A 13,592-nucleotide genomic window follows, 5' to 3' on the forward strand; every position below is an offset into this window, starting at 1 on the left:
TGACTGAACCACCCAGGCACCCTAGAAACACTTTAAATAACCATTGTATAATCAAGTCTTAATATTAGTCACATATATACCTAAGAAAGACATTACAAAGACCTTGTGAGGGACAGTGAATTTTGGCGAGGGTGTGACAGAAAAACTGTCCAAGGCAAGTGTCTGCATCAATATAGGACTATCTATCTCCAAGGTCAATAAGGTATAATGGAAGACATCTATTTACCTTAACCCAGGGAGATCACTACTCTTGACCATTCTGAATACATTGGACACCACTCAACCATGCTGTCCTCTTTCTGTCTCTCAGCACCATTAACATGAAGTACTTACTCCCTCTCTGGAGACAATCTTCTCTCTTGCCTTCTATAATGCCATACTCTCCTTTTCTCTCCCACCTCAACTGGTCTTTTCATTTATTTCCTGTCAAACACCACCTTCTCCTACCCAACCCCATCTCAGCCCACTGAGGACCTTAAGGGCTCAACTCTAACTCCCATTTTCTTCTATTAATATTTTACCTCTAGATGATATCACTGATTCTTATGGAGTTCAGTATGATTTTTAAACTCAAGTCCCCCAAAATAATTTACCATAATTTCTATTTATTACTTGCTTAGTTTTATCATTATGGTATGTTTTCTTCCCCATATGACAATATGCTCCAGAAAGGCAGGAACTATGCCTTTTCACTACTGTAACCAACTCTAGCAACAGACCTTTACACTTAGAAAGCATTTGATAAATTTATATTGAATAAATGAAAGACATCAAGGAAAATGAGTAAAAATTAAGCCTAATATCTTAGAGGGATACAGACTAGTCAAGGTACATCAACTCTAACAAAAGAGCCATATTATCGTGTCATGGCTTTACAATTTGGGTCGAATTTCCAGAATAATCAACTCGTTCAACTAAATTCTACATTAAATTAAGCCTTTAGGATATCAAACAATATGGGGAACACAATAACATCTGCATTGCAAACTTAGAAATGGCATTTGGAAAAAAAGCCCAAAATATCTATCCTGTATCATTAAGCTTGCAGGTAAGAGATTTTTGAAATTTATAGCTCACTTATTTCAAGGGGATTGGAAAGTGAAGTAGGTAATTAAAAGTGCTGAGAAAAGAGAGTCACTGACAATTTTAAATATTTTATTCTGAACTAATTATAAACAGAGAAGTTGCAAAATTAGTACACAGATCCCATATACCCCTCCACCCAACCTCCTCTCATGTTAAGAGTTTACATAACCACAGTAACAAGGATCAAAATTATGAAACTGACATTGGTACAATACTTTTTACCAAACTAAAGACCTTATTCTAATTTCAACAGTTTTTCCCTAATGTCCTGTATCTGTTTCAGGATTCAATCCAGGGTCTCACATTTCATTTAGTTAACACTTTTTCTAAATTACCACCAATGCCCCTATAACAGTGTTGAGTCTTTGTCTTTCATGATCTTGATACTTTTAAAGTATACTGAACAGTTATTTTATAAAATGTCCCAGAATTTGGATTTGTCTGGTATTTTCTCATGACTGGAATAAGATTATACATTTTGGAGAAAGAACAACATAGAAATGATATTGTCTCCTTCTCAGTATATCTGACTACTGATAATGTTAACCTTGATCATTTTGTTAAGATGGTGTCTGCTAGGTCTGTTAACTGAACAGTTACAGTCTTCTCTTTATAATTAATAAACATCTCAGGAATATATTCTGAGACTATGCCAGTCTTATTATTCTTTAAATGTTCACCCACTAATTTTCACAATCATCAGTGGATCTTGTCTGCAACAATTATTACTGAGGTGTTTGCCTCACTGAGGTGATTATTTAAAATCTATTTCCTTCTACACTTATTAATTAGAAATCTTCTTTAGGAAAGAGTTGTCCTTACTCCTGCACTTACTTATGTATTTGATTATTTATATCAATAAGGACTCATGAATATTTCATTCTATGGATTAAAATATTATCATTATTTATTTTTTTACTCAAATTGTTTTAGCATGAGATATGAGGTCCTCCTTTAGGTTGGCTCCTATGTTCTTTCCACAAGCCCCCATTCTTCTGTTGAGCACTTTTCCTATTTTCTGGAACCACAAAGTTATCCAAGCTCACTGTTTATTTTCCCTACCCCAGCCCTGGAATCAACCACTTCTCCAAGATGCCTTGGTCCATTTCACTGGAGAAAGGTATATAGCAATCAAAATCTGGGTGTCAGGTATGCTTATTGCTTCTAAGCCCTTTTAATGGATAGTCAGGAAATACAAGCATGTATAATAACCCCATACATATACACATATCAGTATTTCTATCTGCATATAAATTAAGTACCACGACTTCATACTAATATCTCTGATTCCAGTTCAACACCACAGGGCTCATTTAAGCCTTCCCACTTTACTTATTTATAAATTCTTTCTTGAACAATGAAAACCTCAGTCTTCATTATCAATATTTATTGGAATTCTAGTACACATATCAAGTGCTTTCAGAATGGCTAGCCTATCCTTTGTGAGAAACACATTTATTACTAGATTACAACATTTATATACAGTTCTTTTTGTCTTTAGCTTAATAGCATTCAGTCAAGAAAATGTTTTCCAAAGCTACTGAGGTTAGTTCCCCGCCCCTTCCCCGCCCCTTTGAGGGTGTTTGTATTATTTCTTTATAAAACAGGTTCACTTGTTAGTGTTTGTATTCTCTTTTGGTTTCCCCCAATGCATCTTGATTGGTTTTGTTTACTTAGGTTTTAGAGTATGTGAAATATTACTATGGTTTGGAGAGCCAAAGCTATTCTCTAAAGAGATATGCTAAGGGAAGGTTCTCCTTAAATCTACCGCCCCAATCCCATTTCCCCATTCTTTCCACTCTTCTCCCCACCACTCCCATAGATAACTGGCCTCTTTATTTTCTAGTTTACCCTTCCTGTTTTCTTTTGTAAAAAGATCAGATATGTGTGTATTTTCTTATACCAAGATTAGCATACTATAGATAATTTTTGTGCTTTTTTTCTCCCCACTTAATGGGATGTCCAGGAAATCACTCCCGTATCAGTTCATTAGAGATCTTCCTCTCTTTTTTAAAGCTGCCAAGTCTCCAATGTGTGGATGTACCATAGTAGATTCAAGCACTCTCCTATCTATGGGCAATTAGGTTGTCCAATAGTTCACACTTACTAACAACACTGCAAATAACTTTTTATATCAGTATTTTTATATTGCTGGACATGTATCTTCAGATACAACGAGATGATGGATACCCAGGTCAATAAGTTAACGGCATATGTATATGATAATTACAACTTACATTAAAAAATCTTGTTTGAGACTTTACTAATTTTTAAGAGTATAAAGGGACTTCTAAAACCAAAAAATTTGAGACTAGTTAATATACATCAGCTATAACTGTCCAAAACACAAAGGTACAAACAGAATACAATGGTATGGCAATGTCATATCTCAAGAAAGGACACTCATAACTAAGGCCATGATAAACAATGACCATGTTTATAGTTTGCAGGATTCCTAGGTTCCCTCCATTTCCAGGTATCATTTTCATTTCATATGTAAGGAATTTGTTTAATCTTTTTAGAACATTTTTAATGTGTTGAGCCAAGAACAATGAGTAAGGTAACAACTTATTTTCAAACCCATGTTCTGCCAAAAAGGAGTACTTTTAGTTCCATCTGAATATTCAAAAAATGGAAAATTGGGAAGAAATGAAGTTATCTTTTCAAAACACTTTCAAGATAAAACATGGAATTTTGAATTAAAAAAAAACAGTAAGGACAACAAATGTGCAAATGTTACACACAACTATCAAAAACAAACCTCACACATGATGTTGAACAAAAGAAGTCACAAAAGAATAAATATGGTGACTCCATTTATATAAAATTATGCAAAACTAACCTATACTTTTTATTTAATATATACACAGGTTGCAAAGAACAATAAAAGTCGAAATAATAATTTCCTCTGGAGGAAGGGAGGAAATAATGATCAGGAAGGAATATCCATGTGATTTCTGGGATGCCGGTAATCTTCCCATTTCTTGAGATGATCACTTTGTATGTATTATTTACATTCTGTGTATACATATGTTTTATTATGTATTTTTTTAAATATATTTACGTTTCAGAAAAAAGAAAGGTTAAATTTAAAAAGCAGTACTACTGCTTTCCCGCAAATTGTAACTTCTGCTACGAAGAGAGAAGCCACAGTAAACTCCCACAGCTGGCAATCAGTCACTGAATAACAAAACGTGAAAATGAACTTTCTTATTTTAAAGCGGGTTCGAATCTTCACAAAAAATAAACCATACTATATATTTATTAACATGATCAACAGAATTAATCTTTGGAAGGCAGGTGGCATCTGATAAAGATTAAATATTCATTAGTCATCAAAACTGAAAACATTAAATATAAAGTATTTTTTAACAAGATAGAGAATATATTATAATCATAGAATTATTATGTCTACAACGGAATACTAAAATAATTCCTGGGACGCCTGGGTGGCTCAGTCAGTTAAGGGTCGGCCTTCGGCTCAGGTCATGATCCCAGGGTCCTGGGATCGAGTCCTGCATTGGGCTCCCTGCTCTGCAGGGAGCCTGCTTCTCCCTCTGCCTCTGCCTCTCTCTCTCTCTGTCTCTCATGAATAAATAAATAAAATCTTAAAATAATAATAATTCTTTCCATTTGCATTTCCTATTTCATAAAAAAAAAATCAACAGATGAGCCCAAATATATATTCAGAAATTTAAAACACTAAACCACTCAGGTAGTAAGACCTGTTGTTAATACAAAACCTAAATCAATTGCTTTTCTACTATTCAACTCCCATGAATTCTATGATTAGCCATTTCTCCAAGAATCTCTAGCTTCTTTTAGTGGGAAATCCTATTTAGAGATCATAATCTTAGTGCTAGGGATATTGACTACCACTAGGTTGTCATTTGTAATAACATGCTTAAGAAGTAAGTGGCAGAGTTAGTAAAAGAGCTGAGATCAGATGCAAAGTATCCTATTTGTAATCCTATGCAGTTTTCATCCATGTGTATCTTGCATATGGCCATGAACTATCACTTGTCATAACTTTTATATCTATCACTTACTGAGACATCTTGGAAAAATCATTCATCTACTCTAAATTAGTTTTCTATGTAATATATAAATAAATAATCTGACTTACTTCTTCAATTATACAAAGAGGAAACAGGAGATTACATGTGAAGGCTCTTTTGATGTTAACATAAAAACTGACAGAAGATTAAAAGGGTATCTTTCAGTTTACACAGACTAGTAACCGAAAATATTAAAGGGACAGAGGGCACAAGACAAATGAAACAGTTAAGGAGGTAACATAAATAAGGGCTTGTCTTATAAAATAAATATTTTCTGTAATTACAAACAGTGTGATCCTAGTTCAACAAAGGAGGTTGAATGAAATCCTAGAAATAGCCTGTTATATAATTTCAGATATAAACGTGCCAACTGAAACTTGTGAGCAATTAAATAATTTCCTATCAACAACCTAGTGAAATCGTTAGCAATGAAGAAAAATAAGACCCTCACGATACAAAATACCCTAAAATAATTTAAGTTAAAAAGTAAAGGTAAGAGGCACCTGGGTGGCTCAGTTGGTTAAGCATCTGCCTTCGGCTCAGTTCATAATACCAGGGTCCTGGGATCAAGTCTCACATCAGGCTCGGTGCTGAGCAGGGAATCTGCTCTCCTTCTCTCTGCCCCTTCCCCCAGCTGTGTGCACTCTGTCTGTCTCTCTCTCTCAAATAAATAAAATCTTTAAAAAAATATATAAGTAAAAAATGAAAGCCCAGAACAACTTAAAAATATTTGTATATATATATTTATGTGTTACCAAAACAGGAATAAATGAACCAAAAAATGCTTGGGGAAAAGGCCAACATGGAGGAGACATAACATTTGATCTACATTAACAAATGAAAATTTAAGACATGAATAAATACTTAGCCTCACTGGTAATCAGAGGAATATAAATTAAAACAAAACCTAAATATTTTCCATCCATCAGATTAGCATTTAAAAAAAAAGGAGGAAGAGAAAATTGACAGTATTGACAGTTGTTGGCAAGAGGGAGGGAAAATTGGTATGCTGCTTTATCAAAAGGTGCTGCATTTGAGAAAATGTATACTATTCCCATAAGGACTATGCATTTTATAATCAATAAAATTTATATAAAAGATGAATGAAAAAAGAAATTAAAAACATGTCTGAAATGGATTTGTTATAAAGCCTAAAAATGGCTTCCACAGTAATAATTCCTCCAAATCTCTCCAGTAAAGATTTCATGATAATGCAACTGTGACACACTCTCTCATACCCAATTCGAAGTTGTAACGAGAGAAAAATGAAGTGGCAATGGCTTAGCAGCCTTAGCAGAAGTTTCAAAGGTTTCTAGCAAAGTTTATGATATTCTTCTCTAAAATTTAAACCTTCATTCTGACAGGTTAGAGATCCAGAAAGTCTCAGTTAAAATCGTGGCTGAGCCACTCTGAAAACTGTGTGCATTGAGTCAGATAATTCAATTTCTCTGAGTCGGTTTCCTTATCTATAAGATATGTACAAAACCATCTGTCCCACAGGATCACTGTAAAGGTTAGAAATAATGAATGACCAGGGCCTAGGGCCAACTACTGGGCCCATATGGGCACTTCTCATATCATCACTACTATTATTATGGACCCTAATTTGTGAATAATTAGGTTTACACATCAATTATCACTCCACTGAAGTGAAAAAGTATAGTTTCTACATCCCGTATGACTGTGAAATATGTTCTCTAATTTGAATGCTTAAAAAGGATGTAAAGAAAGAGAGGGCAAAATGGAAAACACAGGGGAAAAGGGAAAAGAAGAATGAAAAACAAGGAAGTTAAACAGACATGGACCAGGTTTAGCAATGCACTTTAATGAAGGAAAACGGCAAACAGTAACACTGACCACCCTAAAGCTTAAGAGAACCAACTCATTAAACTGACATTGAACTTACCAATTAAATGCCATCAACCTGAAGCAAGGTGAACTTTCTCCTATGCTGAGGTGTCCTCACAAAGCTGTGGAATAAAACTTGCCTTTTCTATTTAAAGCCATTCCTTTATTGCTAAAGTGTCGGTCTCAGAGGAAGGCAGCAAGCAGGGTTAGAAAGAGAAAAAAGAGGAGGATAAAGATGAAGAGGAAAACAACATGCAATTACGGATCAAATCTCTCCTTTCAGATTGTCCACGTGTTCTAACCTGTAGTTGCTGGGAGCTGTCGTTGAGATTGTCCTCCCTTCGTCGAGCCTCCTCAAGCATCTGTGCACTCTTCTTCTTTTCCACCTGTTCCTTATGCTTCAGATTTGCTACCTTCTTATTCTGGTCTTTCACTTGCCTATTGATAAAGGGGAGAAAAGCCAAGCTTTTCATATATATGCAGAGAGAAGAGTATTTTCATTTACAAATCTATACCACCTGACACGAAGTAACAGCTGAAAACCAACAAAGAATTCTTCCTGCAAGATTTTTCTAACAATTCAAAATTCTTTCCTACCAAAGGTAGCAAATTGGTAACAATGATGTTTCAGAAATTAAGTTTAAGCATATACTTTATGAAGCACAAGACCATAAAACAAAAGAAATGTATGAGATAGTCTGAAGAAATCAATTCAGATATTTATGTTGGAAATAGGGAAAGGCTACCAACATCAATGCTATGAAACAGTAAAGTGACCAATTAAGGTTTGGTAATCTAACACTAATTTTACTGTTATTAAATATTTCAAACTTTCAAAAGACTATATATAATATATATGAATCTGAAAATAATGATGTAACAATCTGGGAACCAAGCTTAAGCAACAAAAGAGTATACGTACTTCTGAAGTTCCCAATCCTATTCCACTGCCTCCACTGTAAAATAAGAATGACTTATGGGGGAGGAGCAAGATGCCGGAGGAGTAGGAGACCTAAATTTAGTCTGGTCCCAGGAATTCAGCTAGGTAAGGATCAAACCATTCTGAAAACCTACAAACTCAACAGGAGATTGAAGAAAAGAATAGCAGCAACTCTCTGAACAGAAAAGTGACCACTTTCTGGAAGGTAGGACATGTAGAGAAGTGAATCCGAGCCGATATTTGGGAAGATAGACGGTGGGGCAGGGGGCCTCTGTCCGCCACTTCCGGCAAGTGCTAGAGCCGCGGAGCACAAAATCAGAAATTTTAGAAGTCAGCTCCGCTGGGGGACGTCGCTCAAGGGGCTAAGCAGGGGGTGGAACCCTCGTGGGGACAGTGTGGTCTCAGGACCCTCGGGGTCACAGAAAGACTGGGGGTGCCTGAGTGCGGCAGAGCTCCCAAGTAACTGAGCGGGGAAGCCGGCTGCAGAGACGGAGCCGAAGAGCGGGCTCTCAGCTCGGCTGCCATAAAGCATGATCCACAGCACAGTCGGGCCACTGCTCCTCCAGCAGGGACCCAACAGGCAGCAGATCCGGGGAGACTCCCCTTCCTCCCCCAGGAGCAGTGGTACGGGAGCGCCTCAGGGATCTGCTGGGTTTGGAGAATCCACAGGAGATCGGGTGCCAGAGACAGAAACGCTCCGTCACAGGCTGGGTGAGCACAGAGTGTGGCTGGAGACCGGGGAGACGGGAGTGACTGACTATTTTTCTCTGGGGGCGAAATGAGGAGTGGGGCCCTGAAGTCTCGGCTCCTCCAGGGCGGAGATCGGGAGGCCGCCATTTTCACTCTCATCCTCCAAAGCTGTACCTTGCAGGATCGCAGGGAACAAAAGCTCCCGAGAGCAAACCCGATCAGATTACTTAGCACGGACCAGGCAGGGCGGGGCAATTCTGCCTCCAGCAAAGACATTTGGGAACCACAGCAACAGGCCCCTCCCCCAGAAGATCAAAAAGAACGGCCAGCCAAGACCAAGTTTACCGATCAATGAGAACAGCAGAACTCCAGCGCTAGGAGAATACTGCACATAGAATTCATGGCTTTTTTACCATGATTCTTTAGTCTTTCAAAGTTAATTTTTTTTTTAATTTTTTTCCCTTTTTCAACCAACATCTTATCAATCCCTTTTTAAAAAAATATTTTTTATTTTTCATTTTTAGAGTCATATTCTATCCATTCATACTAGTTACCCTTATTTTTGGTATATATTTTTATAAGCTGTTATCTCTTTAAAATTTTGAGAAACAGTTTTTTCTAAGAGACCAAAATATACCCTAAAACACTAGTGTATGGCTTTGTTCTAGTCTCCTGCCTGATCACAATCTCTCCCCCTTTTTTTTTTTAAAACCTCTTCTTTCTTTTTTCAACCAACTTATCAATTCCTTTCATAAAGTCTTTTATACTTTTCATCGTTACAGTCATATTCCATCCCTTCATCGTATCTACCCTTATTTTTGTACATATATAAGTTTTTCTTTCTTTAAAATTTTGGGAGGCACTTTCTTGTTACAAACCAAAATATGCCCAATATCTAGTCTGTGGCAGTGATCTATGCACCAGCTTGATCATATTTGATCATATTCTGTTTTTTCTTTTTATCTTTTTTTATCTTTTTTCTTTCTTTCCCTTTCTTTTCCCCCGGTTTCAGGTCTCTTCTGATTTGTTTGGTGTATATTTTTCTGGGGTCGTTGTTACCCTGTTAGCATTTTGTTCTCTCATTCATCTATTCTCCTCTGGACAAAATGACAAGACAGAAAAAATCACCTCAACAAAAAGAACAAGAGATACTACCAACTGCCAGGGACCTACTCAATATGGACATTAGTACGATGTCAGACCTAGAGTTTGGAATCATGATTTTAAAGATACTAGCTGGGCTTGAAAAAAGCATAGGAGTTATTAGAGAAACCCTTCCTGGAGAAATAAAAGAGCTAAAATCTAACCAAGTCAAAAACAAAAAGACTATTAATGAGGTACAATCAAAAATGGAGGCTCTAACTGCTAGGATAAATAAGGCAGAAGAGAGAATTAGTGATACAGAAGACCAAATGATGGAAAATAAAGAAGCACAGAAAAAGAGAGATAAACAACTACTGAATTGTGAGGGCAGAATTCAAGAGATAAGTGATACCATAAAGCGAAACAACAATAGAATAATTGGGATCCCAGAAGAAGAAGAAAGAGAGGGTCAGAAGGTATATTGGAGCAAATTATAGCAGAGAACTTCCCTAATTTGGGGAAGGAAACAGGCATCAAAATCCAGGAGGCACAGAGAACCTCCCTCAAAAATCGATAAAAATAGGTCAACACCCCAACATCTAATACTAAACCTCACAAGTCTCAGAGACAAAGAGAAAAGCCTGAAAGCAGCTCAGACAAGAGGTCTGTAACCTGCAGCAGTAGAAATATTAGATTGGCAGCAGACCTAACCACAGAGACCTGGCAGGCCAGAAAGGACTGGCATGATATATTCAGGGTACTAAATAAGAAAAATATGCAACCAAGAATAAATACCACTATATCCAGCTAGGCTGTCATTGAAAATAGAAGGAGAGATAAAAAGCTTCCAGGACAAGCAAAAACTAAAAGAATTTCCAAACACCAAACCAGCCCTACAAGAAATATTGAAAGGGGTCCTGTAAGCAAAGGGAGAGCTGAAAGTAACATAGACCAGAAAGGAACACAGACAATATACAGTAACAGTCACCTTGAAGGCAATACAATGGCACTAAATTCATATCCTTCAATAGTTACCCTGAATGTAAATGGGCTAAATGCCCCAATCAAAAGACACAGTGTAACAGACTGGATAAAAAAACAAGACCCATCGATATGCTGTCTGCAAGAGACTCATTTTAGACCCAAAGACAACTCCAGACTGAAAGTGAGGGGGTGGAAAACCATTTACCATGCTAATGGACACTAAAGGAAAGCTGGGGTGACAATCCTTATATCAGACAAATTAGATTTTAAACCAAAGACAATAATAAGAGATGAGGAAGGACACTATATCCTACTTAAAGGGTCTATCCAACAAGAAGATCTAACAATTTTAAATATCTATGCCCCTAACATGGGAGCAGCCAATTATATAAGCCAATTAATAGCAAAAGCAAAGAAACACATCAACAAAAATAAGTAATAGTGGGGGAATTTAACACCCTCCTCACTGAAATGGACAGATCATCTAAGCAAAGGATCAACAAGGAAATAAAGGCTTCAAATGACACACCGGACCAAATGGACTTCACAGATATATTCAGAACATTCCATCCCAAAGCAACAGAATACACATTCTTCTCTAGTGCCCATGGAACATTCTCCAGAATAGATCACATCCTAGGTCAAAAATCAGGTGACAACTGGTACCAAAAGACTGGGATCATTCCCTGTATATTTTCAGACCACAAAGCTTTGAAACTATAACTCAGTCACAAGAGGAAAGTCGGAAAAAACTCAAATACATGTAAGCTAAAGAGCATCCTACTAAAGAATGAATGGGTCAACCAGGAAATTAAAGAAGAATTAAAAAAAGTTCATGGAAACAAATGAAAATGAAAACACAACTGTTCTAAATCTTTGGGATGCAGCAAAGGTGGTCCTAAGAGGAAAGTATACAGCAATACGAGCCTTTCTCAAGAAACAAGAAAGGTCTCAAATATACAACGTAACCCTACACCTAAAGGAGCTGGAGAAAGAACAGCAAATAAAGCCTAAACCCAGCAGGAGAAGAGAAATATAAAGATCAGAGCAGAAATCAATGAAATACAAAAGAACAGCAGAACAGATCAACAAAACTAGGAGCTGGTTCTTTGAAAGAATTAGTAAGATTGATAAACACCTGGCCAGACTTATCAAAAAGAAAAGAGAAATGACCCAAACAAACAAAATCATGAATGAAAGAGGAGAGATCACAACCAACACCAAAGAAATACAAACAATTATAAGAACATATTATGAGCAACTATATGCCAGTAAATTAGATAATCTGAAAGAAATGGAAGCATTCCTAGAGATGTGCAAACTCCCAAAACTGAACCAGGAAGAAAAAGAAAACCTGAAGAGACCTATAACCACTAAGGAAATTGAAGCAGTCATCAAAAATCTCCCAACAAACAAAAGCCCAGGGCCAGATGGCTTCCCAGGGGAATTTTACCAAACATTTAAAGAAGAATTAATACCCATTCTTCTGAAACTGTTCCAAAAACTAGAAATGGAAGGAAAACTTCCAAACTCGTTTTATGAGGCCACCATTACCTTGTCCTCAAACCAAAGACCCCATCAAAAAGGAGAATTACAGACCAATATCCTTGATGAACATGGATGCAAAAATTCTCACCAGAATACTAGTGAGTAGGATCCAACAGTACATCAAAAAGATTATTCACCACAACCAAGTGGGATTTATCCCTGGGCTGCAAGGTTGGTTCAACATCTGCAAATCAATCAATGTGATAAAATACATTAATAAAAGAAAGAACAAGAATCATATGATCCTCTCAATAGATGCAGAAAAAGCATCTGACAAAGTACAGCATCCTTTCTTGATCAAAACTCTTCAGACTATAGGGATAGAGGATACATACCTCAATATCATAAAAGCCATCTATGAAAAACCCACAGCGAATATCTTTCTCAATGGGGAAAAACTGAAAGCTTAACCCCCTAAGGTCAGGAACGCGGCAGGGATGTCCACTATCACCACTGCTATTCAACATAGTATTAGAAGTCCTAGCCACAGCAATCAGACAACAAAAAAAAATCAAAAGCATCCAAATCGGCAAACTCTCACTCTTTGCAGATGATATGATACTTTATGTGGAAAACCCAAAAGACTCCACCTCAAAACTGCTAGAACTCATACAGGAATTCAGTGAAGTGGCAGGATATAAAATCAATGCACAGAAATCAGTGGCATTCCTATACAACAACAACAAGACAGAAGAAAGAGAAATTAAGGAATCAATCCCATTTACAATTGCACCCAAAAGCTTAAAGTACCTAGGAATAAATCTAACCAAAGAGGCAAAGAATCTGTATCCAGAAAACTATAAAATACTCATGAAAGAAATTGAGGAAGACACAAAGAAATGGAAACACGTTCGATGCTCATGGATTGGAAGAATATTGTGAAGATGTCAATGCTACCTAAAGCAATCTACACATTCAATGCAATCCCCATCAAAATGCCATCAACTTTTTTCAAAGAAATGGAACAAATAATCCTAAAATTTGTATGGAACCAGGAAAGACCCCAAATAGGCAGAGGAATGTTGAAAAACAAAAGCAAAGCTGGCGGCATCACAATTCCAGACTTTAAGCTCTATTACAAAGCTGTCATCAACACAGTATGGTACTGGCACAAAAACAGACATATAGATCAATGGAATAGAATAGAGACCCCAGAAATGGACCCTCAACTCTATGGGCAACTAATCTTCGACAAAGCAGGAAAGAATGTCCAATGGCAAAAAGACAGTCTCTTCAACAAATGGTGTTGGGAAAATTGGACAGCCACCTGCAGAAGAATAAAACTGGACCATTTCCTTACACCACACACAAAAATAGAAACAAAATGGTTGAAAGACCTAAATGTGAGAGAGAGG

The 13,592-nt window shown here is 36.9% G+C and overlaps 1 protein-coding gene across 12 annotated transcripts in view; it reads right to left on the minus strand.

Moving 5' to 3' along the window:
- Positions 1–13,592, minus strand: part of ERC1 (ELKS/RAB6-interacting/CAST family member 1) — a 582,903-nt gene that overhangs the window by 315,854 nt on the left and 253,457 nt on the right. For all 12 annotated transcript variants that reach the window (XR_012376469.1, XR_012376467.1, XR_012376468.1 and 9 more), the window contains one exon: positions 7,295–7,430. Coding sequence is in view for 9 of the 12 variants with exons in the window: in XM_073886912.1 (XP_073743013.1) it covers positions 7,295–7,430 (136 nt within the window). In the remaining 3 variants the exon portion in view is untranslated. The remainder of the gene's footprint in view (positions 1–7,294; positions 7,431–13,592) is intronic.

Source organism: Callorhinus ursinus, unplaced genomic scaffold (assembly GCF_003265705.2).
Source record: "Callorhinus ursinus isolate GAN/ISIS: 27379988/994484 unplaced genomic scaffold, GSC_fseal_2.0 scaffold74, whole genome shotgun sequence".
In the NCBI taxonomy this organism is placed as follows: domain Eukaryota; kingdom Metazoa; phylum Chordata; class Mammalia; order Carnivora; family Otariidae; genus Callorhinus; species Callorhinus ursinus.